Consider the following 26,134-nt stretch of genomic DNA (forward strand, 5'->3'; position numbering starts at 1 on the left):
CTGACTCAGACCTCAAGTCCATCTAACCAGTATTTGGTCTCCAGCCGTGGTGACAGGCAGTTGCCTAGGAAACAGGAAGATGAGGACAAGCAAATACAATGCCTCTCCCTAAYTTTTCCTAACCTCTGACCATGTTTGGCACAGGGGAATTCCTCAGTCTGTTGCAATTCACTTTTTAGTAACTATCCTTGTAAGTGCTGAGCCACTCTTCCTTTCAACCAATTAATCTTCTCATACCCAAAACATCCTTTGCCAAGGAGTTTCACAGATCAGTGCACCTGCTGCATGAAGACCCAACTCCTTTTCTTTGTTTCCCAGTTCCCAGTAACTTCACTGGATGACCCTTCATTCTTCAAGTGGAGGAGAAAGTGAACYCAACCTTGACCATCAACTTCATGCTATTCAGAATTGTGTGCCCTTTCTATCAYTCCCAAACCTTTGATCATCAATGTTGTCCCTCTTTGAACCTTTTCCAGTACAAAAACATTCCTATACAGACAACAGGACCAGAAAGGCACATAGAAGTTCACACATAATCCACAGATTTTCACATGGGTATCCCCATGTTTTTATCTTCTTAATGCTTGACTATTTTTTTAGCTGTTGTAAAATACAGCTGATACTTTCTTAGAACTAGCATTACAATCCCAAACTCTCATTCTAATTGAGAAACAACATCACAGAGCTCATAATTTCCTATGTAAGGCTTATATTGTTTATTCCCATTGTTTATTCCCACTTTACATTTGATGACACAGAAGTTCATATATCCTTTTGTTCTCCAGATAATAATTTCTGTAAGATCCTTTTGCAGCTCTTCACTTGCATGGTTTGGGATAAGACATTTATATCTTCTGTGACAGAGATCACAAGCAGGTAGAGACTGTAGCAATGGACAATATGCACAAAGTGTTTTTATCATTTAATGGAAGCTGTATATGAAACTTCTAAATATTGTTATTCTGTGTTTTGCTCCACTGACCTAACTGCCCGTGAAAATGTGAAATCAACATTTAAATTGTAATGAATTTCTGCTTTCTCAATATTAGTCAAACAGAAGGAACAGAGAATTGCTTTACTGCATCAAAGCAGTGCCGTTTGTTAGGAGTGGGCAGCATTACATACATTAAAGGAAGGCTATGCAAGAAGTCATGAAGTGGATGCCTTTGAAATGACTTACACTATGAGAAGGGATCTACTTCAGTCTGAGAATTTCTGATTCATCTAAAACTTTTATGAAAATAAATCCCTAGTATTCTTGCCACTGTTACTACTCTGCACAGAAATGCTTGCCTCTGCACTGGTTTCAATTAACTTGGTCTTGGCACCACATATGGTATTGAAATCTATAGGTTACCTTTGTCTATAAAAAAAATCAATGTTATTAACTGCAAATATTTTACTTTTCAGCATCAGCTCCTAGGCTTACCAGTTCAGAGCAGGTATCACTCCTTTATATGCTGAAAACTGAAAAATTAACTTTTCTGCAAYCTGTTTCCTGTAGGCTCTTCCAATACTGGATATAAGCATGCGTTAGTTATTTCCACAGAGATTTACACTTAAAGCTCTCTTAAGCATCAGAGAAAGACACCGGCTTCAAGCCACAAGTTTTACTTATTCTGTTATCACCCAGAGATCTTTCTGCTGACACACTGCCTTTCCATCTTTCCCACCCTGAACCAGCATCATTCCCTTCTTACACCATTTGTCAGTCATTCGCATTTACTCTCCCTTTGTGCAGGGTAAATGCACTCATTCTGTCCAGGGGACTAATCTATTATGGCAAAACATAACTTTAAAAAGCATGACAACACCAGGAAAGATTTTTTTCCCCTAATCTTTCTGCTCTSCTGCCTCTACCCCACCCTCCTTAAAAAACAGCACAATAAAAATAATAACATACAATCGCTTCCATGAACTCGTTTTGTTGTGCACCTATGGAGAATTTGGGCCATACAGACTTCCCCCAATAGTTGTGGTATTAGCAGAGACCCTTATAAGATTATGCGGGTTAATTGGAAGTAACCTAATTAATAGAATAAATCCTGTGTAGGAAAAGAAACAGAACAAAAGCTGTTTTTAACTCTGGTTGCTGGGAAACCACTTTTGCTCTTGTTAGCTTGAGGGAGATATAGAGAACATGCATAGAGAGAGATCTGCAATGCAGCAAAAAAGAATTTGGGGCTTTAGAATACAGATCAAATTTTAAAGCTGATCTTTCTGTTTAGACATTTATTCTACATTTTGTTTTCCCTGCCATRCTGTTTTTGCACTGATAACTGATGTTAAGTATCTTCTACACATTTGTGTGCTGTGGGTCCAACTTGTGGGTTTCAAGGGGGCTTCATGTACCCCCAGGGAGCCTCCCCCGAGACGTAGCTCAAATCCACTGCATACAACATATGCTGGRTCTGATCCAAACCCTGTCATGGCACATACAAGAAACTTCCAGACTGCTTCAAGTGCCCTATGTCTGAGACCATCTCTCCTGCAGCTCTCACTGCTGAACTTCAGGCCTGAGAAATTCCACTGTTCAAAGGGCAATTCCAGTGTTTGCAACAGTGCCTCTCTTTTGTTAGGTATGTGTTCCCTCTCTCTTCCCTAAAACACCATCCTGACAGATGGCAAAGTTTTAGTATAGAGATTAGGGTGTTCTTCCAAGGAGCTCTGGGTCAGCTTGTTTAGCTCGCTTGGCACACAACAGAAATCCTCAAATTTTTCAGCTGGCTTCCCTCACAAGCCAACAGGTTTCAAAGTTSAGCTGTTTGCTTGCACCCTCATTCAAAGGCAATGCTGAGTTTTGGATATCTGTTGTTCGTGGTATTCTCATGAGTTAACTCTCACAAGTCAGTGRCATGCTCTGTTTCAGTGTACTCCACCTTTAAACGTGGCAGGCCTGAGTGCTGTGATTTCTGAGTATGGAGTAGAAAACACCAAGTTATCCAAACCAATGCCACTTGAAGTCATCTTAAAGCTATTTATGCACTAGATTGTGAAAAATTCTCATATGCCTCRAGTGGCTGATTATCAATCAGAAATAAACTGTCATTCAAGATCTGCAGCACAGTGCTAGAGCAATGCTGTCAGTGTAAGTTGCAATCACATGTTGCATGCAAGAGCGTTAGAAAGTAATGCTTTGTCATGTTATTTTATGGCACTTGAATCCAGACTGGTGAGATTTTACTTCATGCTGTGATAAGCACAATCAAACTTTCTTTCCTGCTTAAGAAATAGGGATTCATGGGTGTCCACAGGTCTCACTGCCAGTTACCAGGGATTAGCAGCATCTCATGTGGAATATTAAACTGAACAGTCTCTTTTGGCTCCTCCCTGAATCCCAATGAATTCTTTCTGCAACTACTGTGAAGTAGCTTTAGTAAAGACTGTTCTTCCTCTGCCACACAGGCAGAAATTTCTTATCTGCTCTGCTAAYTAGACTGTTCACTGATGATGAGGCTGTGCTGTATCTCCTCATCTTCCTGCTCTCATGCCCTTGAACTGCCTCACACATATGATTTGGTGCCATCTMTTCAGGCAAGAGACCCTGGTCAAAGTTCCTGACTGATGTCCTCCTTCTCCATCCATTCCCATGTCCACCYTGTGGACTGCAACAGAGCTGCTATCACAGGCACTAGGCACCTCCCTCAGGCAAAACTGAAAACCTGATACATATTCACTGTCATTATCAGCTACCATCAAACAYGTTTCTGGTCTTGTTCTCAGGCCAAGGTGTTAAGGAGTTGCTTTACAAAGATTTCTTGTTACTTGGAAGTCCTTGCAGTGGGCTGCTACAGCCCGGAAGTAGCCTGCTTCTATACTTACACTGTATAGTGTCTGTAACTGGAAATGAGTACATGACCTTGGACACTGTGATTAACTGACCATCAGAAGGCTCTTGGCTCATTTTCTATTGAGCCTGAACTGCAGAAGAAGTCTTAAATGTCTTACGAAAAACCCTTTTCTATGTCTAAGTAGCTGTTAGCCACTACAAAGCATTAAGCAACAGCACAGAGGGCTGCAGAGGAGAGACATTTGCCATCTATGCTCTGGTGACACAACTGAAGTCCAATGGCTTAACACCACATTTGTGTTTCACTTCTGTTTCATCACCACAATGCAGTTCCTGCTGTGTTTATGAAACAAGTCATCAGCCCAGACTTTTTTGACCAGACCCACACACAGAGGCTCTGTAAGCAGCACTAAGATCCTGGTGAGTTACAGCACTGCCTCTTTGGAAGGATGCTCATGATTATCATATTCATTTATTGTGCACCATCACCTCAGAGAAAGCRGGCATGATGGCAGATGTTTATGTACCAGAAAATTAAGACATTACTGATAGTAAATTATGAATTACAAACAGCAGCAGTTTTAAAAGGAGATGAAATTGTTAAATTTCAGTTTAAAAGAGAAAAAGAATCACCTGAGACAATTTCAAATGCAYAGAATCCTACACAGCAACAGGGATGCAAAGCTTCTGTACATTGTCAGTCRTGAAAAACTGCTAAACTTGCAACAAATGGCTCTAGGAGTACCCTTGGCACTGTCCACATAATCTGTCTGCTAAATGCTGCCATCCCTGCAGCAGACAGCAGAGAGTGCAACGTAATCCCATGCTCCAGCCTGGGACGCCAGGCTTGGACTCTGTAAAAGATAGAGAGATCACAAGGAAACCTACCGGCGTAGTGGTAATTTGCCAAAGGATGACACTTCAATCTCACTGGCTTTCTCAACAGCAGCTTTTCAAGAGCAACCTAAATGAAAAAGCAGGGAAAAACAGAATTAGGAAAAGCAATCAGCTGTGGCATAAAACTGCATTTAGAAGACTATTTGGTATGAGGATATGAATTAATTTTCTCTCTTTTCTTTTCTCTGTCATAGAAAATCACATCAAATTACTCCGAGGCCCATTAACACTGTACCTCACAGAAGAGCACCTAATGCCTTAATGTCCTGCCTTAATTAGCACAAATGTGGCTATTACTTAGCAACTTCCAGCTCTTTCCCTCCCTTCTGCTTGCCACAAACAAATTCGTTTATAGTGTTTGACTTGATGTTGTTAATTAAYAGCAGTATTTAATGGCTGGTTTGACAGCATTAGTATTTATAGCATAAAATAATTTAGAATAAAAGAATTTAGAATTAGATGTTTTGGTCAACATCTGTCAAGAATGACAGCAAGTACAGCTAATCATCCTTCAGATCAGAAAAAACAGATGATTTATGGATCCCTAAATTTTCTTCCCCTGAAAATGCAGATTCTCTAAAGCAAATTCCACATCCTGACATTCTCAGACCCCTCAGATACAGTTAACAGAGCCTAAGGAAACTGGGACACAAGCTAAAACCCACTGTATTAGCCAATCCTGTGAGACTCATTCCAGCCCCATGTTTTGTTGCATTTGGTTTTATATTGGCTTTCCAGGAACTGSTGCAAGGGGCCTTGCCTTTCCCTAACACAGGGCAAAATGGATGTTTTGCCTTAGTTAATAACATTCCCATCACTAAACTAATGCAAATATTTGAAATGCATTATTTATATAAGAACTGTGTGCAATTACCTCACAGTTCTGAACAAATAAGTAGATGTGATTGCTGCTCCAAAAAAAAGGTTTTTATAAGGGCTAGAGGAGGACTAAGCTCTCTGTGACCAAATATAAACCCTGTGAAATATCAGGACTGGAGCAAGCACTGGGAGACATTCAAAGCCCCAAGGCTATAAACTAAGTAATCTTATCTATATGAAATATACAGTAAGCCTTCAGAGAGGCAGTGCTTTGAAATTTAAATTTATTRGAGAATAAAGGGAAAAGTCATTCCCCAAAAATGTTACAGGATGTTTAAAGCATCATTGCAAATCAATCAGAAATCTTTTTTATATAACCATATCTAAATCCATTTAATAAAGCATGCTAATTTATCTGCAGAAGAGGATCATATCTCCCCTTTCAGCTTTTTATCTTACCATAATATCTCCTTTTGCTTCAAAGAGAGAGTGCAAAGCGTATTCTGAGTTAGTTCCTCCACCAGGTAACACACTGGAACAGCTCATATTTAAAAGGTCTTCCACTGTCAGAAACAAGTCAACATTTTACTAATTCAGTAGCCTGTCAGTCAAACATCCAGAGCYGAGGATTCTCTAATGCCCCTCAAAGACCACTTAGTTCAGGGCAACAGATTCTTTCATACTTTTTGTCCTCAGCATCTCTCTCGTCCCCTTGTTTCAGGATCACTGAGGAGGGGATGTAATGGAGCACATCCTTGGGGTGGGACAGGCTACTACAGAGTCAGAAATCTGCCTGTGAGGCAGTGACTTGCACACACCAGTGACATTGCTGTGCCAAGAAAGCTCCAGCCAGGCTGGAGAAATAGCATGAACCATGTTAGGAAGCAGAAAAATACTCTGCTCAGGACAGGCAGAATCCACGAAGCCTGCCACATTTCCTCTCASCTATGATCACAGGACAGGTCCAGGATCCATCAGCTGCCTCTCAGCTGTGACTCTGCCCCTACCAGACAGTTCAGTACCCAACTTCCCAGCAATGAACTTTCCACCTTGGTTGCCAGAAAACAGTTCATCCAGACTTCCCTTTAAATGCCACTATAGAATGCTGTTGCTCTGAACCTCTACCAGGTAGTTCTAGTCTCTTGCTCTGTACTCTCACTAATTAATATTCTCTTGAACATTTTGTTCAGTACAGACACGAGAAATCAATGAGCATTTCTCCAACAGGTACAGTCTGACGCAGGAACTTCTAAACTGRCAAGTCATTATACCTCTTTGTTGGAAGACTTTGTTCTCCAGTTCTGGCCATGGTTTCCAAACCAAAGTAGCCTTGTGTACGTCCTTCTCCATTAGCAATCTGTCCTGCAGCTCAGGAATGTCAGCCTGGAACCTGGACCCAATATTGATTCGCCTGTAAAGAAGAATAAATAAATAAGTATTCAGCTACACAGTGTGCAGAAAAAACAAAAGTCAGATTAGTGTTCACTTTATTTCCAACAAAACTTTTATGGCACTGAAGTGGCAGGAAATTGTGTCAGATTGYTTTACGCAATGCTTTACTCCCAGTGGGATAAGTATTTTGAATACTAGAGAGAACTGATCTCTTGGGAAAAAACAAAAATTTCAATATGCAATTTAAACCATACTGAGACATCATACCTTAGGGACAACCCAAGCTAGTTTATATGCATGACTAGCAAAGAGGCTAGATATCAGAAACTGCAAATTTCTGTTTCACAGAGAATGGTACTCATCAGCRAAGAGCCATTACTGCTGAGGGACAATCCCATTTGCAGTCTGCCCTGGGGAACCTACCAGGTTACACCACTCCAAAGCTCCACAGTTAATATATATATATATATAAAAGCAAGAGTACTAGATTAGCATGTTTTCCTCACAATGATTTTCCCAGCCATCACTGTTATTTCACTTTGAGTGGCTTCCACCAAGCCTCTCCTAGCATTTTTGAGCCACAACACTTTAATCTTCCACAACCACTTTGCTGCCCAGCACAATTTCAGTCAGCTGAACATTTCCTGCCTTGTTCAAAACACTTCAGGCCCCACACTCTAGGCTGGGGCAGGTCTATGAAAGCAGTGACAAAAAATATTKTTTTTCTTACGGTTCAACAGTCTGTTCTCCAGGCCCAGGCGTCACAGGAATGACACTTCCATCAATACTATCTGAAACAGAGACTGGAATTTCAGTATCGCTGTTTTGCTGCTGGTGGCCCTCCCGGGCTGCATTGCCACCTCCCTACTAACACCAACATTATTTCAGTCTATGATGCAAAAACAACTCTTTATCAATATTTAGACAGCCATATATATGTATATATATATATGGCTGTATAGCCATACAGCCTATAAATTGTTATAGGTAACAGAGATTTTTGAACTCGCAGAGGTTTCTCCTGCCCTGATTCTGAGTGATTTGACACCTTTTCTTGTGAAGTATTGAACAATAAATACTTAAAGTGAACCCATGTGTCAAACTAGGTCTTTTTCCTCCACTTCTTCAGGCCCAGRTGTAATGTGAGGGTCCCTTCTTGAGGCGGGCCTTACTGGCAGGTTATTCACTTTATGCCTTAAGATCACCTCACAAAATCCAARGCAAAACTGCCCCTAAAGAGGGACTTTTCCTGTGTAGTAGCAGAACTGGCCATGCATGTGAGCACACACAAAAACCATCAGCGTGGTGACACGAGAGGACAGTGGTCTCTCCTTTGCACTGGTGCTCTGTAAATGCAATACTTACTAGAGCGACACAGGAGCATCCGTGGAGTGGGTGTCAGTGGAGTAAGTGGCAGCTGAGCATGGGATGTGCTGTGAGAAGTGATAACACTGCTGAAGAGACCAGACCCTTGCCGGATGGGACTGAGCATTGGTGGTGGAGTGTAGGGTGGCAGCTCATGTGTCCGGTCCAGTAGGTGATCGCCCAGAACGCGGGGAGAGCGAAGCTGACTCTGGTACAAAGTGGCACCAGAGTGGGACATGCTGAGGTTGAAGGAAGGAGGAGGTATGAAGAGAGGTTCAGGTCTGTGCCGATACTTCTTCTTGTCCTGCAACGGTTTGAAGTTTTCTTCCAATTTTACAGCACATGGATGAGGTTTTTTGCTAGTTTCCTAAATGAAAACATATCGAGTTTTAGCATTTAGGCACACTTAAATGTGGTTTGAACATCATCCTCTACAGCTTTGGGCAAAGGCCACAGAAAAGCTGTGGTAGGTAACCAAGCAGTTATTCAGATACCACCATAATAACTCTGGCCAGCACAGTATCTGGCACTACACAGAAACCTCAAGGGAGTGAGGAAAATCAGGACAAATCACCCTTCCCCTCCGTCAGCAAGCCCTCTGGGTCAAGGTAGGGCTGAGCCACAGAGACAGAYATGGAGAGGCTGCTGCCAGCTTTTGAAAGTGCAGGGAATGGCTCTCCCAGACTATGAGTCTCCCACCCTTCTTCATCACTACCCAGACATTCTGGGCACTTCTGCTTGCACTGAACATGCACACAGGCTGGTGGGAGACACTTCATTACCCAGTCACAATTTATTAGAAACTTTGTATGAGAGGTTTTCTAAAGCATTTATTTAGTAAGACCAGCAAGGACACATGAGCTCAGTGAAATTACTGCAGTACTCAGCAGCAGGAAAGGAAGAAAAATGTAATAAATTCAAATTCTTTGCCTCTTATCACTACATTCCCATCAGCTTGATTACAGTCCAGCTGCAACAAATCTCGAACTTAACCCTCTCGTCTTTCCTTGGAAAAAGAAGGGTAGTAGATGACCATCTGCACTGTTAGCATGCCCAGACTTCTAGAATTTGAATGTTAAAAAACATATATTAACAAATCCCTAGAGTATACAGAAGCAGAAGGCACAGAATTTTGCAAACCTGGAATCTGGATTTTGTGGAGGGTGGGGGGTGTGGTGTATGAGGATGAGGGAGGAAGAAACAGGCTCTCAGGCTGTACTTTAAGAAMACACAGAAGCTGGTAGATGAACACAATATTAAATGTACTGCTTTGAAGTTATYAGACTGTAGGTCATCTTTAGAATAAAATTTGGGAAGCAGATGAAAATTTTTGACAGGGTTACTCCAGAATGTCTGCATCATCTGGTAAATTCTACTACTACATAAAGCAAATTACTGYAATGTATGTTTAGACAACATACATCTTTACACCATGGGTGGTTCTTGAGAATCACATTCACCCAATAAAAATCATGTTCAACAAGCATTARTGCTGTCACCCTTTATCCCTTATGTTAATAAGTTCCAGCTTGAGGAAATGTTTTTGATTACAGAGGTCCTGTCCTCTTTGTTAGATCATGGCTGCATCCTCTCCAACAGCTGTTGACATTTTTTCTCTGTAAAAAAGAATTTAGTTTGGGAAGAGTTTTGCTTTTACAGGGAAGAAAATGCAGCTTTGTAGAGGATTTTTTTTGATAATGGACATTCAGAACCRTGAAAGTTACCTGTAATGATGGATACAGTCCATCAAGATGGTGAACATCTGGTATTCAAAAAGAAGAAAGGGGAAAAAAACCCTACACTCAAGAAAAAGACCCAAACAACCCAAAACCCGAAAGAGAGACCCAGAAGGCAAGATCYAAGTCTTTGATTAAGGGCTCATTTTGTTACGCTCTCTAAGTGTGAAAGAGCTGGTACTCCTTTCTCACTAKCTCAAAGCAAACCAATGCAACATCTTAAAAATCCAAAACACCTCCATTTCTTACCCCTTAGACTCACTGGGGCTATGCCAACACTGCCTTCAAAAACATCACACTGAACAGTAAAGGAGACAGTGGTGCCATGGGCTCTCAATGCAGAACCACCTCAATATTGTTCTGGGGCTGGAATAACTGATTCCCATTATCCAAGATAGAATGCATCCTTGTGGGCACTGCTGCCACACTCTGACAGATCCACTCTGGATAGACCCTGATGGACTTCACTTGACTGCYAGCTTCAGCTCACCATTCTGTAGCCTTGCTGAGTGGTTTAGTTCCTTTTTGCTGTTTTATTTTACTGATTCCATGAGCTTTGTGGGAGCTTTTCTGGATAGCTCAAAGCACAGGATAAATAAATGCAACACAGCTTCAGTTCTTCGGTATTAAAAAAACCCCCACTCCAATGGCACAATCTCTTTACAGAAGAAGAAGAAGCTGTGGATCTTTTGATCTTTTAATGCTTCCAGTGATACTGCTTATATAAAAGATAGGGTCCAGAGAGGGATCTGCATGAATTTGGTTTGCTTGGGCAATAACAAAGACCACAAGCATAATTTTGAGGGAATGAATGTGCATTTAGCCAAACACTGGCAGATTTAATCACAGTCACTTTACATACGTTGCAGAAACACACAAGCCCAAGCCACCTACTCTGGTGTCTCTAGAGAAGTTCTCCCACTCAGAACTCAAGGATTCAGAAAAGACTGTCCCTATTCTTTAGAGGAACCAAAAATAGAAATTAAAAATTGTACTGCTGAGTTACTAAGTATTGTGAAGTGATGGCTTTCACAGTAAAGTGGAAGTTTATGTGTAAAACCTCTGTCTGAAAGGAAGAGAGGAAAGATTTTATATATGCTGATATATATTATATATATTTAAAATTTGTGTGTGTCTGAATGAAGAGTCAGGAGTGAATATCGTAAGGAGTCACCCATGATGGTATAATGCTGTCCCCTCATTTGGCCATCAGCCTCACATGGAGAAGGAAAATAAAAAATATCACAAGGATATTTCTCTGCATTGTACAGATAATACCATACAGTACTTATACTCCCCAGTAATCCCTTATCATGGCGTCGTCTGCCTAAATGGATTTGAAGGAATGAGCAGAATCCATTTCTACATCGGAACATGAAATAAATACTGCTTGCTTCAGGACTCCTTCAGGAAAATAAAAATGAACATTCTCACATCTCATTCAAGCACGCATCAATTCCTTGTGCTGCCTGACCATTTCAGTTTTATAAGCAAAATGAAAGCACTAAGCAGAGCTATTTTTTTCTGTAGTGGAAATCCCAGTGATTAACCCTTAGAGCTGATGCATGCAGAGAGAAAGGGAAAAATTACTTCGCTACAAAACTCTAAGCTTCAAATTGGTTTAGAGCACACACTCGAAGCACTGCACTCTCTTTAGCTGAAATGAGAAGCACATATAACTGACTTCAGAAAACAGGAAGAAATAAAACTGCCGAATTTAAGCAATAACGTAACAATGAAGCAGCCTGAAAAGGAAAAAAACAAAACCAGTAAAAAGATAGTAAATCCCTTTGTTCTAGTGGGATAAAAGAATACCACATTCGAATTTCAAATTGTTTTCAACCGAGATCTTGATTCCTCAGGAAAAGAAAATCAGTATTTTTGAATGATTGAGGAAGAAATGCTCTGATGATAATTTGTTTGTTTGTTTATTAGGAATCATAAAGATTCCAGAACACATCTAAAATACAGACTTTTTCAAAGYAGCAGCACTACAAGCAAAGGGATTTGACAAGCAGGACAGTTAGTGGCAAGAAACACAGCACTCACAGAGGATGAGCAGGGGTTGGCCACTTTTGGACTGCACGGTGGAGAGTAAGTCATCTTCACGAGAACAGGCATCTCGTCATCTGACACAGAGCTGGCAGGCTTGTCTGTGACTGTGGCAGTGCTGGCAGAGGGCTGCGTGCTGGGCTCAGGTGACAGAAGCTTTACAGGGACAGACACTGGCATGACGATGGGCGCGAGGCCATCCACCTCTTTAGGCAGCGGCTGCTGTGGTGGTTTCTCTCCTTCATCCTGCACAGACAATTAAAGGCTTTCAGCCCGAGTGAGGGAGCGCTGCTTCTGGATCGATGCACTATGCAACGTGTGCACCGTGGCTGAAAAGAAGTGGCCAGGGTTACAAAACACACAACAGTGTTCCTTCCTGGGACTCTTTATTTGCCTCAAATGAAGTTGGCAGGTCACTTGTGACTCCTGCACAGTATTCAATCATYAAATAATCACCTGAAGCACCTTTGCATGGTAACTTTCAGGAGGAGAGACAAACATGTCTCTTTTCATTGCTACAAACACAGAATTCTCCATTACCCACCTAAAAACAAAAACAAAAATTGTGGAACTCGGGTAGCTCTTTGCCTTCCTATGGTATTCCCTGTTAGGACAGAATTTCTAAAATATCTGGATACGTCTGACTGACAGGGCAAGTTATTTTTATGCAGAACAACTCAAACAYATTTTTGGTTTGGTATTTGTTGATACCTATACAACTAAAACACTTTGGAAGAAAGCTGTCAAAGATTCAACAATTCTGTTCCTCCAGTTAAAGCCTGGGAAGGCTTCCAATAAATATTCCTTAGTCATCCAAGTAGTTCAAATGAAAATAAGGAAGACTTGATGTTCCGGGTATTTCTAATATAATAAACAAACATGAGGAGGAAAAAAATTAAAGACACTCCTGACATGATTTTGTAGGGTGTTTCTGTAACGTGCAGAGAAACAGAGAAGGACAAACTGATCTGTCCTCCACCACTGCCTCTGACTTCCAAACAAGACTTCTGGTCTTCAAAACAGAATTATGWGCATTTCTGCTTCCACAGGGTATGACGTAACAAAACAGTGCTGAGAAGAACAAGTTTTGACAGCAAAGCAAAGCACGGCAAAGCAAGCAAACATCAACACAAAAGGATTGTGCCAAATACTGAAGTCAAATGGACTGCTACCTGTTTGAAGTTAGGAGATGCTCTTACTCCTCCGTGTGACCTCATGTGACCATTTAGAGCAGGCAAACTCTTAAATTCCTTCAAGCATATTGAACACATTAGCTTGCTCTTCGCATCAGCTCTCTCAGGAAGTGTTTCTCTGTTCTGGCCACTATTTTTGTTTTCATTTTTTAAAGCATGGAACAGAAAAAAAAAAGTTAGCTTGGCATGCTCCTTTTGTTGCAGAGGGAGCTTTTTTAATCAAAAAACTCAATAAAATTTTTACAGCTAGATGGTTATGAAGTCACAAGTAAAGTACATGGTGACTGCTGWGGAAAATGTAGCCAATAACCTACATCAGTTGCTCTCAAGATGGGGACATGGGAAGTTTTGGGAAGGACATGCTCCTGAAAATGTGGCCCTTACAAGTAAAGTCTGAGAAGCCATGAAATCTACCATGACAGACCTGCAWCTCCCCTCTCCCYGCTCATGACAACAATTAACAAGTACTCAGAGACAATGCATCTAACTTATGATATACAATCACTCTGATGGACATCTTGGCCCTTCAGAGATGAGAACTTAAGACAAAATCAGAAGATGTCTGTTGCCAAAGATATAAATTCAAACCACACAGCATCCCTTTTTCTTATAAATGGAACACTGGAGCTCTTCTGCTTTTGGTTTTGGTTCCCTTCCCTTTTTTTTTTTTTTTTTTTTTTAAGAAAGCATTTATTTGATTTTATTACCATGGAGGAATGCTGAAAATCACACAAACTTAAAATTACAAAGCACAAAACTAAAGATGTTTCTAGAAGAGCAACAATTATTATCCACCCAGACTGCATTCTTTCCCCTCTAAATACAGATCTCCTTTGCATTTCTCGTATTTAATTTAAAAAATAATATTTTAAAAATACCTTTGTTCTGGGGACAGTGGCTGCAGTCTGCCATCTGAGAGTTGCACCTGCTGCCAAAACAGGAGAATAGAAAAGAGGGGGAAAAGTTCAGAAAATAAATTTTCAGGAAAGAATGTGTAAATGAAGGTCCTCACAGCATTAAGTCTGCATTTTGCATACAATATTACCATTAAAAGCCTCTGAGTTGAGAGTCAGASATCAAATCTACCCCTGTGAGCACGGCTAGYTCGAGCTTTCTTCACTCACCTGCTRTTTGAAGCCWTTGCTTTGACCTAGAAGCACTACTTCTGGAAACAGAGTTGACTAACTGCTCCTGAACAATTAAGCCCACAGTTGTTGAAAAAATTAGAAGAAAGGCTTTGCTGTAACTGGGTCCCTCCTTCCCAGAAACCAAGGCAGAACTTCCCAAAGCCTCTCACAAGGAAAACAGCAGCCTCACAGCAGCAGTTCCGTGCTGCTGCTAGCCTGGCCCAATGCCAACCCAGAGCTGTAGACAGAAGCCTGTTAATGAAGTTCCCCTAAACATCCCAGAGATGCCCACAGCTCACATCCTAAGCCTCCTGCCTCTGCCGAAACCACTTGGCTTCCACACTTTGCTGCTCTTCTGCAAACAAACTGGCCTGAGCATGGATCTAAAATRCCACCTACCTGAGGCCACGTGCTGCTGGGAGAGTCTTGCTGAGAGCTTTTGTTGTTCAGATGAACTCCCGAGGGCGGCAGAAGAGTTCGATGAGGGACAGCATTACCTACAGAATTCATCTCCTGCCGTGTGGGATCTTCAGCAGTCTCTGGCGGAGTGAGGCCAAGGTGGGAGTTCAGAGATGGCACTCTGCTCTCACTCAGGTATTGCTTCTGCTGATCCTGCTGCTGCTGCTGCAATAAACTCTGGGGGTACAGGTGCCTGTACTGTTCGTGGGGATCTTGGAAGCAATACTGAGGCACTGCTCCCAGCTGGATAAGCTGCACAGGATGACTGGGATCCTGAGAGTACTGGTGTGATTCATGCATAGCCTTTGGATCGGGTTCCCTGTGATACGGAGGAAGCGGCAATTGCATCTGCTGCTGCTGCTGCTGTAACTGCTGCATGACAGGTTGTGTTTGGTAATACTGAGCGAGCTGCACTGGACACTGCCGCTGCTGCCGAGCCGGCTGCTGCTGCTGCTGCTGGAKCTCCTGGATGGAGAGGCGCTGGTGTCCCTGCTGGGGCTGAGCGTAGTACTGAGGCTGCTGCAGGTGCTGCATCTGTTGCGGCAGGAGCTGCTGGGACTGCATTTGCGGAACGTGCGCCTGKCCCTGCTGGAACGCAGAATGCATCTGCATCTGCGACAAGTGCTGCTGGTAGTCGTAGTACAACTGTTGGTGCTGCATGACTTGCATTTGTTGCTTTTGCTGTGTGCTTGCAAAATTCTGGTGTGTTTGCTGTGGCACTGGTTGGTATCTCTGYACGGTGGAAGTCACCGGCTGTTGCTCAACTGCCGGCTTCTGGGACAGCAGCTGCCTGAGCGCACTGTCACTGGAATTATCCACCATCGAAGACTCGGTGTGCAGAACCTGAGCCATGTTGTTGACTTGAATTCTCAGATTTTGGTTAGCAAATACTTGCGTGAAGGAGTCCAATTTGTGCAGGACCCCACTGGTAATTTTTTGCGATCGGTTTTCACCRGGTTGAGGGTAAGAATATTGGTATCCGTCATGGGACTCCCCCTGCCCGAGGGGGCTCCACATGGCGCTTTGATTATTCAAATTGTTTCTCGCTGGGACATGGTTTCCTGAGCCAGAATGTGTCCAGCTGGTTTGTCTAGATGTATCCACTGACCCAAGACTTTTTGAACCTACAGGCAAAGCTATACTGTCCCTTGAATCTTGGGGAAACTGAGGGGAGAGAGGGGACGCCTGGGGAGCATCCATAACAGATGTCCCATAGCTATGATTTAGAGATGGAAGGGAGTTCATTTGGTGYTGTTCGTAGTACAAGTTCTCATTGTTGTTGGCAGTATGGTTAGTTTTATACAATTGCTGGTCCCCCATTTTTGGTCACTTCTGTTCCAAACTTACAGGCACGCAAACCATTGAAATCTCTATGAACCCTGAGATAGCTGAGTGAGGGGAAGGGAGGGGAGGGGAGAAGAAGCTAGAATTACTTATAATTCAGCATGTTCATGTGCATCACAAGGACTGAAATATCCTCCAGTCTGTCAGTAATTCCAATCTCAGACTCGATGTTGTTTCACATCTTCAATAAATGGAGTACAGCACAAATCCTACACAGATCAGTAAGTTCAGTGTGCCAAGCACCTGCAGAGTAAGAGAAAGACAAGGTAAGTGCTGGCTCTTTCCATAAACTGTTATTGTTACTGCCTCAAAGGAAACTGTAAAATCTTTTAGTTTGAAATACATAATCAGATGCAAAATTGTAGCAGCTGGACTATTTCAGAGCAGTTAGATTACTTCATCTCATCCTATTATCCTGYCTCTCCTCTAGCGCTCTGACAAAATCGTTCTGCCAAACCAATAAAAGCTTATACTTAAAACTGTCTTTTCCCCCTGAAGTATATAAACATTCAAACAGTTTTAGTTGGCCATACACTGCGCTCTCGTGACTAGTTTTAGTCAGACAGTTGACTATCAAGCCAAGTCATGGACTCACAAAATCCCAGAACGGTTGGAGTTAGAAGGGACCTCTATAGATCATCTGTTCAATCCCCTTCTAAAGCAGGTTCACCTGTGCACAYCTCCAGAGGAGACCCCGCATCCTCTCTGTGCAACCTGTTCCAGTGCTCTGACACCCCCAAAGAAAGGATGGATGGATCATAACTTCCTGTCTTTCAGTTTGTGCCCACTGCTCCTTGTTCTGTTGCTGGGTGCCCCTGAAAAGTCTGGTTCCATCCTCCTGACACCTGCCCCTAAGATATTTGCATGCATTGATAAAATCCCCCATTTTCTCTTCTCCAGGCTAAACAGTCTCTCCTCATAAGAGGTGYTCCCCTTACCAGCTCCACAGCCCTCTGCTGAACCCTTTCCAGAGAGCCCAGAACTGGACACAGCACTCCAGATGAGGCCCCACTAGGGCAAGATGGAGGGGCAGGATCACCTCTCTTGACCTGCTGGCAATGCTCTTCCTAATGCTCCTCCAGATACCTTTGGCATTCTTGCYCATAGGGCACTGCTGGCTCAYGGACAGCCTGTTRTCCASCASGACTYCCATGTCCTTCTCCACAGAGCTGCTTTCCAGCAGCTGAGCCCCCATCCTGTGCTGGTGTAGGGGGTTATTCTCCACACGTGCAGGACCCTGCACTTGCCTTCACGGAACTTCCTCAAGATCCTCTCCACACAGCTCTCCAGTCTGTCCAGGTCTTGTTGACCAGCTAGCTGCACAGCTTCTGGCACATCAGACACTCCTTGCAGTTCTGTATCACCCACAAACTCGCTGAGGGCTCATTCTGTCCCTTCATCCAGATCACTGATAAATAAGTTGAGCAAGGCTGGACCCGCCACTGGCCCCTAGGGAACACCACCAGCCATGGACCTGCACCCAGACTCTGAACCACTGAGCACAACTCTGGGAACATCCCTTCAGCCAGTCCTCAATCCACCCCATTGTGCACTCGCCTAACCCACACTTCCTGAGCTCACCTGTGAGGATGCTAARGGAGACAGTGTCAAAAGACTTGCTGAAGTCAACATCCACTGCTCTCCCCTCATCTCCCCACACAGCCAGACATTCCATCATAGACTAAGGCTAYCAGATTGGCCAAGCTATTATTTCACCTTGGTGAATCCCTGTTGACTACTCCTGATAATCTTTTTCTCCCCATCCTTAGAGCTGACATCCAGGATGAGCTGTTTCATCACCTTTCCAGGGATGGATGTGAGGCTGACTGACCTGGGGTATGTCTGCTAAGACCAAACCAGTCAACTGAAATCTCTTCTGATCAGTCACCTTACATCAGGARTGCTGAACTCCAACTTCTATTCTACCTTCTCATCCTTTCTTCTTTGTGCTGCATGATTTTAACAGACAAATTTATACTGAATGCAGCTTTTTATAATTTTTACTGTATAAACTAAAATTCAAATAACATTTTACAGATGTCTATACTATTTTCAAAAAATAAAAAATACATAAGCCCATTATAGGGTTGCCTTAGTATTCCACAATATGAAGCAATCACTGTGTCTACCGTCACACATATGCACAGAGGTACAATAAGCTTATGCACTCACAAATACATTTTAAAATAAAAGCTGACCGTGAACTTTAACAAGAGCACAGAAATATTAAACTAAAACTTTAACTCTGCCTCCTTCCTCCTGATTTTCTAAATGCAACGCTCTCCACCAAAGACTCCTGCACATTGATGTCCTTACCTTTTTAACCTCAGGAGAATCTAGATGGATAAATGTGAAGTYACCGATGGAGAAAATTTTAACCATTGCCAGATGCATATTAAGGAGAGTTTGTGCTAGCAACAGCAAATAAGGGTAAYACATAGCTGCAGGCAGAAAAAAACCTTTTCCATTCTAGCATAATGTATGACAGAAAACCATAGCTCCCAATGAAGAGGGTTYGCAGTGCATATAGTTTTTGTGTAAACCATCTGCAACCATTAGTATGTAACATTTTCACGTGACAAATAATAGCTGAGAATAATTGCAAGTTTATTTCCCCTTTCCAGAAATATACATTGCTTCACAGTTTCTCTGAACACACTCCCTTCCAGATTTTTATAGATGAACAATTAAAGAAGATAGGAGTCAACAATGAATAGTCAGGCTGCCAACAGGATTTTTCATCCACGACCCAACTTCAAAGACTTCCTATTAAAAATTATGAAGGGAAACWAAACAAACCGTCCACAAAACATTAAAAGGGCATAAAAACAAACACTGTGTGGTGTTTCACACTGAAGGGCCATCAACGTTTAGAGGAAGAGAGGGAACGTGCATTTCCTTTTATGCCTGCCAAGCGAACTAAGCTCAGTCAAGATGCTCAGAATACATCTTCCCATAAAAACAGGGCACTACTGGATCTATAGGTACACCTTTTATGAAGGAGCTATGTCCCATTTCAAATACCAGAGCTGTAATTTACACCAAATTCCTTGAGTTTGGCCCTGCTTTTTTAAATCTGAAGTGACAAGTATTAGTCGAAGGACAAGAAACAATAGTGATACAAACCAGCGAGGGAGAATAAATGTCTCCAGCAGACAATCAAAGACCACAAAATTCCAGGAGGGAGTACAGTAAGAGGCTTAAAGYAGCAAACAACCTGATTTCATTAAAAAAAAAGTTAATTTAAATTTCCTCTCCAGCGGCTCTGGCATCCTCAGCTCAATTCTGGTTTGAGAGCTGGGACATGCTGCTGTCTGACAGGTAGATTACAGAGTTATCATCACAGTCATACAGAAGCATTTGTAAAAATATGAAAAAAAATTATAATGAGGTATTACATTAAAATACCAATCAAGTCACAAAAGGACTGGGAAGTTTAGTCACTGTGAGAGTCACATTTGAAAAAAATTGCATTGTTTTCTAATACCCATTACCCCTCCCCCAAAATAAAAATAAAAGAAAGATGAAAACATTCCTTTCAAAGGCATCACTGATCTGTAGGGAAAAAATGCAACTGTTTAAAAAGCATTGTTATTATACCTTCAGGTAACAGGAAAAAACCCAGATGTGCACATTGATAAAAGCATAATCAGTAATCAACCAGTCCCTTAGATACCAAATGGTTTTTTTAATACTTGAACAGGCTTAAATTCAAGGGCTTGCTGCTCTATACACAGCATTTGCTATCAGCTTTAACAAAATGCTAACAGTATACATTTCTTGTCAGACTAAAACCAGAGTATATCACGACACCATTAAGGCTTAGGGGCACCAAAGTTACTCTCTGGCCAACTGGGAAGCCATTAGCAGCATACGGAATGATTTCTATTTAAGAGACAAGAAGAAATGGGTGCTCTTTCTCCTTTGTGTTCAGCACTGGTGCCTGAACACCCATCAYTGCCATTTACCACAACTCTGGCTAYTAAATGGTTAAATCCAGCAGCTAAAGTGGTAGGAGTTKTAAAGCAACCATGGTTCTGTAGTTCTGTGTTTCTTCTTTTCCTAACAGTCATTTATGCTACTTAACCTATTACATTTTTGACATTACAGATACATCCCAATTATGCAATCATTATAAAGAAACAYGAAAACAAATGCCAACAGACAGAAACATTTCTGTAGCCTGCCTAGAAAGAGAAATACCCTACTTAAGTTTATGGATGAAATCTGGACTCAAGCTAATGGGAGTTCAATTGATTTCAACAGAGACAAGGGTTTGCTCCAACTCTTTTCTCATCATTTCGACAAGGTCCCTGCAACTTGCACAGCTCCATTCTCCAGACTGAAAGCCAGGGGCCCGCCAAGCTGGCTGAAATGCCTGTACACACTCCAGCTGTCTCCCTCTTCAAACACAAGGAACTGAAAGGCAATACAAACAGTCTTTCCTGGATGCATGCCATAACTTAATTCTGGTAAATTTGAAATGGAAGAAAATATCAGTCTTCARTAAAGGTGATCCAATTTTTCTGTTCTGTAAACTATATCAGAGGAGCACCAGAAGCAGCTGTGGAGCTCCTAACATAGGATGGAYATGGACCTSTTGGAGTGAAYCCAGAGGAGGCAACCAAGATGGAGSACCTCTCTTATGAGGAAAGGCTGAGAGAATTGAGGGATTATTCAGACTGRAGAAGAGAAGGCTTCGGGGTGACCTCAATGTGGCCTTCCCTTCCTTGAAGGGAGCCTACAAGAACAATGGAGAGGGACTTTTCACAAGAGCATGTAGTGACAGGACAAGGGGAAATGGCTTCAAACTGAAAGAGGGAAGGTTTAGATTAGATAGTAGGAAGAAACTCTTTACTRGGAGGGTGATGAGGCACTGCAACAGACTGTCCACAGAAGCTGTGGATGCCCCATTCCTGGAAGTGTTTAAGGTCAGATTGGATGGCACTCTGAGCAGCCTGGTCTAGTGGAAGGTGTCCCTGCTSACAGCAGGAGGGTTCAAACTGGATGATCTTTAAGATCCCTTCCARCCCAGGCTTTTTACAAACTTAAAGAAGACAACAGACAGCGAAATACCAAGAAGATGATAGTTACATAAAATAAACATTTCTGGCTCCATCACACACCACAGAAGCCGAAACCCGCAGAATTTTTCAACTCAAGTAAAATAACAGATCAAATGACAGTCACACAATTGAACTGCCTGAATTCACAAGAATTTCAGAACAAGGCATCCACTACAAATAAGTCGATGCATAAAAGTTGGGCTGGGTGTGGGCTGCAAACCAGGACTGAATGTCAGCCAGAGCCAGTTTCAGAACTGAGTTAATGGAGAGGGATGACAAAGAGACTGTGTAAGAGCTGATGCTGAAGGAAGCAGACTCATTAAAAGGCTATAAAGTTATTACAGCACTAATTTAACCCATCTCAGTAGGTTGTGTGGCTGTGTATCAAAAGGGAATTGGATCCTACAGTTTGTCCAATTTATTTCAAGTTTTTCAGCTGTCCCTTTAAGCTAAAAATCTACATGCTTTTACAGATTAATTACTAGCTAGCCTGAAAAGAAGAAAACTGGATAAAATAGAAAAAAAAACAAAAAAAATACGTAGAACGCACACTCCTTCATGTTTAACCAGCTTTTGCAGGACAGAGTATCTTCAGGTACTGGCAAACAACATCATCAGCAGATACAAATTTGCTGGTCACCACCCTTCCTCATGTCCCTCCCTCTGGGATGGTAAAACCTCTGTTAAAGCAAACTTAACCACCACCCTTAGCAGCTTAAACTGTATTTTATAACACTTAAGGCCTGCTTAGAAATGTGTCATTGCTGTGTGTTCTCATGTTTGAATTGTGCCTTATCACCCCTCCGTCACACAGGCTGACACAGGGCTCTCTCAAGTGGCTTTCTGACACTGGAATACAAGCTTCATTCTTAACTTTGGATAAGATGAAATCCAAATCAAGTTCTCCCTTCCCTTCTTTTCGTTTCAATTTTTTCCCCTACATAGCTGCAATAGAAATAAACCAGGGTTTCTCTTATTCTTTTTTTTTTTCCTTTTTTTTATGAGAATGTTTTTATTGACCTGTTTTGTTATTCAGAACTGTCAGATCTCCTGCCAAGCTATTCCTAAACCCAGACAGCCATCATTCACATCATCTTGCTCTCTGATTTCCTTTAGGATAGACACAAGAATAAAGAGCAAGCAGTTCCTTCCCTGCCAGCCTGCATTCTGCTAACACCAGTGCTACCAGCAGCCCTGCCCTGGGCACAGACAGGATGGTTCTCAGCTGGGCACTTCACCATTGAGACCCCACACAGAAGAGCAGCTTTGAAAAGCAAGAGAGTGCTACCCAAGAACAGAGTCCCCTGCACTGCTCACACCCAGCTCTCAGGTGCAAAGCTGGCACTGTCCCTACACCTTCAGACTAGATTAGGAGAAGCAGAGAATTAGGAGAGTCAGAGTGGCATATTTCAGAAACCTCTGTGCTTTTGTGGGCTGTTTAGATACCAGATTTGCTCTCACAACTTTTCATCTAGCCAGAGTTCAAGCCCCTGCTCCTCTTTTTTTTCTTGGAACAGAAAATAAGCCTGCAAAAAAAATCAGCACAGTACTCAAAGAGAATGAATAATTTCCAATGCCAACCAAGGTGGTTGGGTGAGCCAGCAGAGAGGAAAAGGGAAAGAGAGGTGAGACGATAACTCAAAGACCTACTTTTTTTTTTTTAAGTATCTATAGAAATCCTGAAGACATCTGATAGCAATAAAGAGAGGCAGAGACTGAAAATAAGGGTCAGAAGATACCAGGCTCATGGCTGTTTTGGTTAGAATAAACGCTGAAGTAGAAATATGAATTTCAAGGGCCAAAATTTTTCTGAAGCTATCTCAAGGACAACTGTTTATAGGGATGAAAACGTTGTCATCCCAGTCCTGGATACAATTGCTTCTATGGTCTTTACTGCACTTCAGTTTTGGCTGGTTTTGAATGGCAGAGGTCTCAAACCCATTCCATATCTGCATTCAAACCCAGATGTTGACGTTTTTACACAAAACTAACAACAATAAACCCACTTCAGTGTATGATAAAGTATGCAAATAGAGGAATTACGAAAGGGAAGAGGATTGAAAGGAAGCAAAATATTTAGCAGACTGATTTTTATAGCATTCATAGTAAGAAAGCTATATACTCTTAAAATGGAAAAGGAAAAACAGATTAGCTACTTTTTAATATTAATGCTGGTAATTCTTCAACAGTTGCACAAATCCTTCAAAAATTATCATTTCCTTTGCAGTTAAGCTTCTGCAGTGCAGTTGGAAAGGCTGCTGAGTCTCATGTGGCTGCTCATTTAAGCTGTTCCCATTTCCACTCTTAAGAGAGACTAGAATGTCCTAATTCAGTTTAATAAAAAACACATTGGACCTGGGGGAGGGGAGAATAATGATGGTATTGGGAGAGGAACTGAGCAATTTCTCTATTTCAATGCAATTTTATAAAAAGCAACCAAAAAAACCAAACCAAACAAAAATACCCCAACAACAACAAAAAATGCCAAACAAACAAACAAAACAAAAAAAAAACAAGCAAAAAAACACGCAAAAAAACCAAACAAAAAAGAAAAACAACAAAACACCACCAAAATAAACAAAACCAACCAAACAAGCAACAAAAAAACTCAAATCAAAAAACCTAAACACCAAACCCAACAAACTCAACAGGAAAAACAACTCATCTCAGGAAAGTCAGTAAAAGGGGAAAAAAAGGAGGAAGACAATTTTCCTTTTCTTTTGATCTATGTAAAAAATGCATTCTGAGGCACTGGTAATTTAATGAAAACTTTTTTTCCCCAACTAACAGAATTCTGGTTATTCAAGAAGAGGAGGCTGATTTCTAAATAAAGCCATTAACTGAATTTAGTTTAAGGAAGATACAATTTCATGTGTCCCAAAGACACAAAGAAGGTTGCTTCAACAAATCTGATTTTCTTTGCTGTCAGTGAATTGGTGTTACAATTTCAAGGTACTCTGAAGGGTTTGGAGAACTGCAACTGAAGCAGGTATCATATTACTTCATAAAAATAGCAAACATAAAATTATGTGATCTCCCTGCAATACTGATTAGAAATGAAAATAAAAGACAAGCCTTGACTAAGGCCAAAAAGGCACTTGAATTGCATATTCCATGACAAAGTGAATAAAAAGCATACCAAAGGCAGCACTAACTAAAGGGGCTGATCATCTGTGATAAACACAGTACTTTTGGGTTTTTTTAATATTTGCTGATGCATTACTGCATATTTGATCAAGTAAAACTGGATTTGAAATCTCTTCAGCCAATCTGGGTTTACTGACTTCTTAGATGAGACAAACTGTAGTCCCTTCCACCGAGTCCTACATCAGGAGCAATACTCTCAAATACTTGCTGCAAAATAAACATGTCCTATTACCAAAATGGTCTTCAACTTCGTATTTCAGTTTACTTTTCTTACTGACCTGAGCAACTTGCTTTGCCCAGCAACATCCTAGTTCTGCAGACATGAAAAGAGCTTAGGACAGAGAGGTCAGACCTCATTCAGTTACTGTATGTAGCTACATTACAGCCTCTGGTCACTGCTGTTGATTTTGGGGAGGGAAATTTTCATGTGTTCCCACTCAAAGACAAATCCATAAGCTCTTGCTGTGACCACAGCCATGATAAACCTGCAATTTTAGTTTAAGGTGAGCACCCCTGTAATGCACTTAAGCAGTTTCTTCCTGACCTCTGCAGTGTTTACACTCTGAGGAGCGGAGTGTAATGCGATTGCCTTTTTCTGGCAATGGAAATGCTCCGAAACAGTCAAAGAACATATGCTAGCATTTGCAAAAACAGGCAAGTAGGAAACATCCTGAGACAGATAAACAATCAAAAAAACCAAGCACAAGTAGTAGTATGTGGAAAATAGCATATGGCTAAGCTTTCAGTGGGGTGGGAACAGCTATTCTGAGCCTGGTGTCTCCCCCAAAGGAAAGAGTTTCGAGAAATGCAGCTGCAGGACTCTCTGAGAAGTCCATCCCTCTAAAATACACCATATTGGTAACCTAGCAAGGGAGCCAAGTCAAATCCAGTGATTGTAAAGAACTGACCACCATGGTTGCTAAGTTGTTGTTTTTATTAAGGCAATGTCCTTTTGCTTAAACAAGACAATATAGCCAAAGTAGTCCTTTAAAAAATAGACAAATGTGTGTGTATCTCCTGTGCCATACATACTGTGGCACACAAAATAGTGTTTCACTAGATAAACAGCCAACACACAATCAACCATGTTTCAGAAGTCCATCAATACACAGGGACTCACAAGCCTCAGTTTTGAAAAGAAGGCAAAAAGCACTGAACCTTATTGAACAAGACAGTCTTCAAAAAACTGGACACACGATGCTCTGACATTACCTGATTTTTGAGGATCTGTGAGATTCTTGTATCTTCTTGTGCTGTCTTTGCCATAACATTTCATGCTGCTTTCATTTTGCGATCTCAAAGTGACATATCTAAACAAAGCAAAAAACTGGATATTAGCTTTTCCCCACATGAGAGTATCTTCTATCACCAGCTTGTCCCAAAGCACAAGCAGATTTGTGACAATCCTATTGCAACACAACAAAAGACTAACTCCTATTCAATACACAGCCTCCAGGTTACTCTGTCCTTTAAGTCATTATGGCAGAGGGCAATTACCAGCTCTCCAACTTCTTTAAAGATCAACCAAGAACCCCTTTCCCTTACTGATCATGAGAGACTGCTTTGTTGTCAAATCTTTGGAACTGATACATCCACAGACCTTCAAATCACAGACTGCAATACAAGTGAATCTTGTCTTCTTAGCCTGGCACCTACTGCAAAATGAGGAATGGGTTATGTTGATGAAGTAAATAAAACAACATCTTGCCTCTATTGCAGAGACCATAAAGATTTCACAGCACCTCAC

At 41.6% G+C, this 26,134-nt stretch overlaps 1 protein-coding gene across 4 annotated transcripts in view; it reads right to left on the reverse strand.

Moving 5' to 3' along the window:
• Window positions 1-25,698, reverse strand: part of TRERF1 (transcriptional regulating factor 1) — a 31,149-nt gene extending 5,451 nt beyond the window's left edge. The window contains exons 1-10 of one of the 4 annotated variants that reach the window (XM_057384112.1): window positions 25,600-25,698; window positions 14,771-16,417; window positions 14,123-14,169; window positions 13,224-13,374; window positions 12,049-12,297; window positions 8,264-8,630; window positions 7,629-7,689; window positions 6,778-6,917; window positions 5,966-6,069; window positions 4,679-4,754 (exon numbers count right to left, since the gene is read on the reverse strand). In XM_057384112.1, the coding sequence (XP_057240095.1) occupies window positions 4,679-4,754; window positions 5,966-6,069; window positions 6,778-6,917; window positions 7,629-7,689; window positions 8,264-8,630; window positions 12,049-12,297; window positions 13,224-13,374; window positions 14,123-14,169; window positions 14,771-16,150 (2,575 nt within the window). In that variant the 5' untranslated portion in view covers window positions 16,151-16,417; window positions 25,600-25,698. Of the gene's footprint in view, window positions 1-4,678; window positions 4,755-5,965; window positions 6,070-6,777; window positions 6,918-7,628; window positions 7,690-8,263; window positions 8,631-12,048; window positions 12,298-13,223; window positions 13,375-14,122; window positions 14,173-14,770; window positions 16,418-25,599 lie in introns of all 4 variants that reach the window. The other 3 variants (XM_057384111.1, XM_057384114.1, XM_057384113.1) reach the window with 3 other exon arrangements.
• Window positions 25,699-26,134: the final 436 nt, after the last annotated feature.

Source organism: Malurus melanocephalus, unplaced genomic scaffold (genome assembly GCF_030028575.1).
Source record: "Malurus melanocephalus ecotype Western Australia unplaced genomic scaffold, MMel_1.1 scaffold_687, whole genome shotgun sequence".
In the NCBI taxonomy this organism is placed as follows: domain Eukaryota; kingdom Metazoa; phylum Chordata; class Aves; order Passeriformes; family Maluridae; genus Malurus; species Malurus melanocephalus.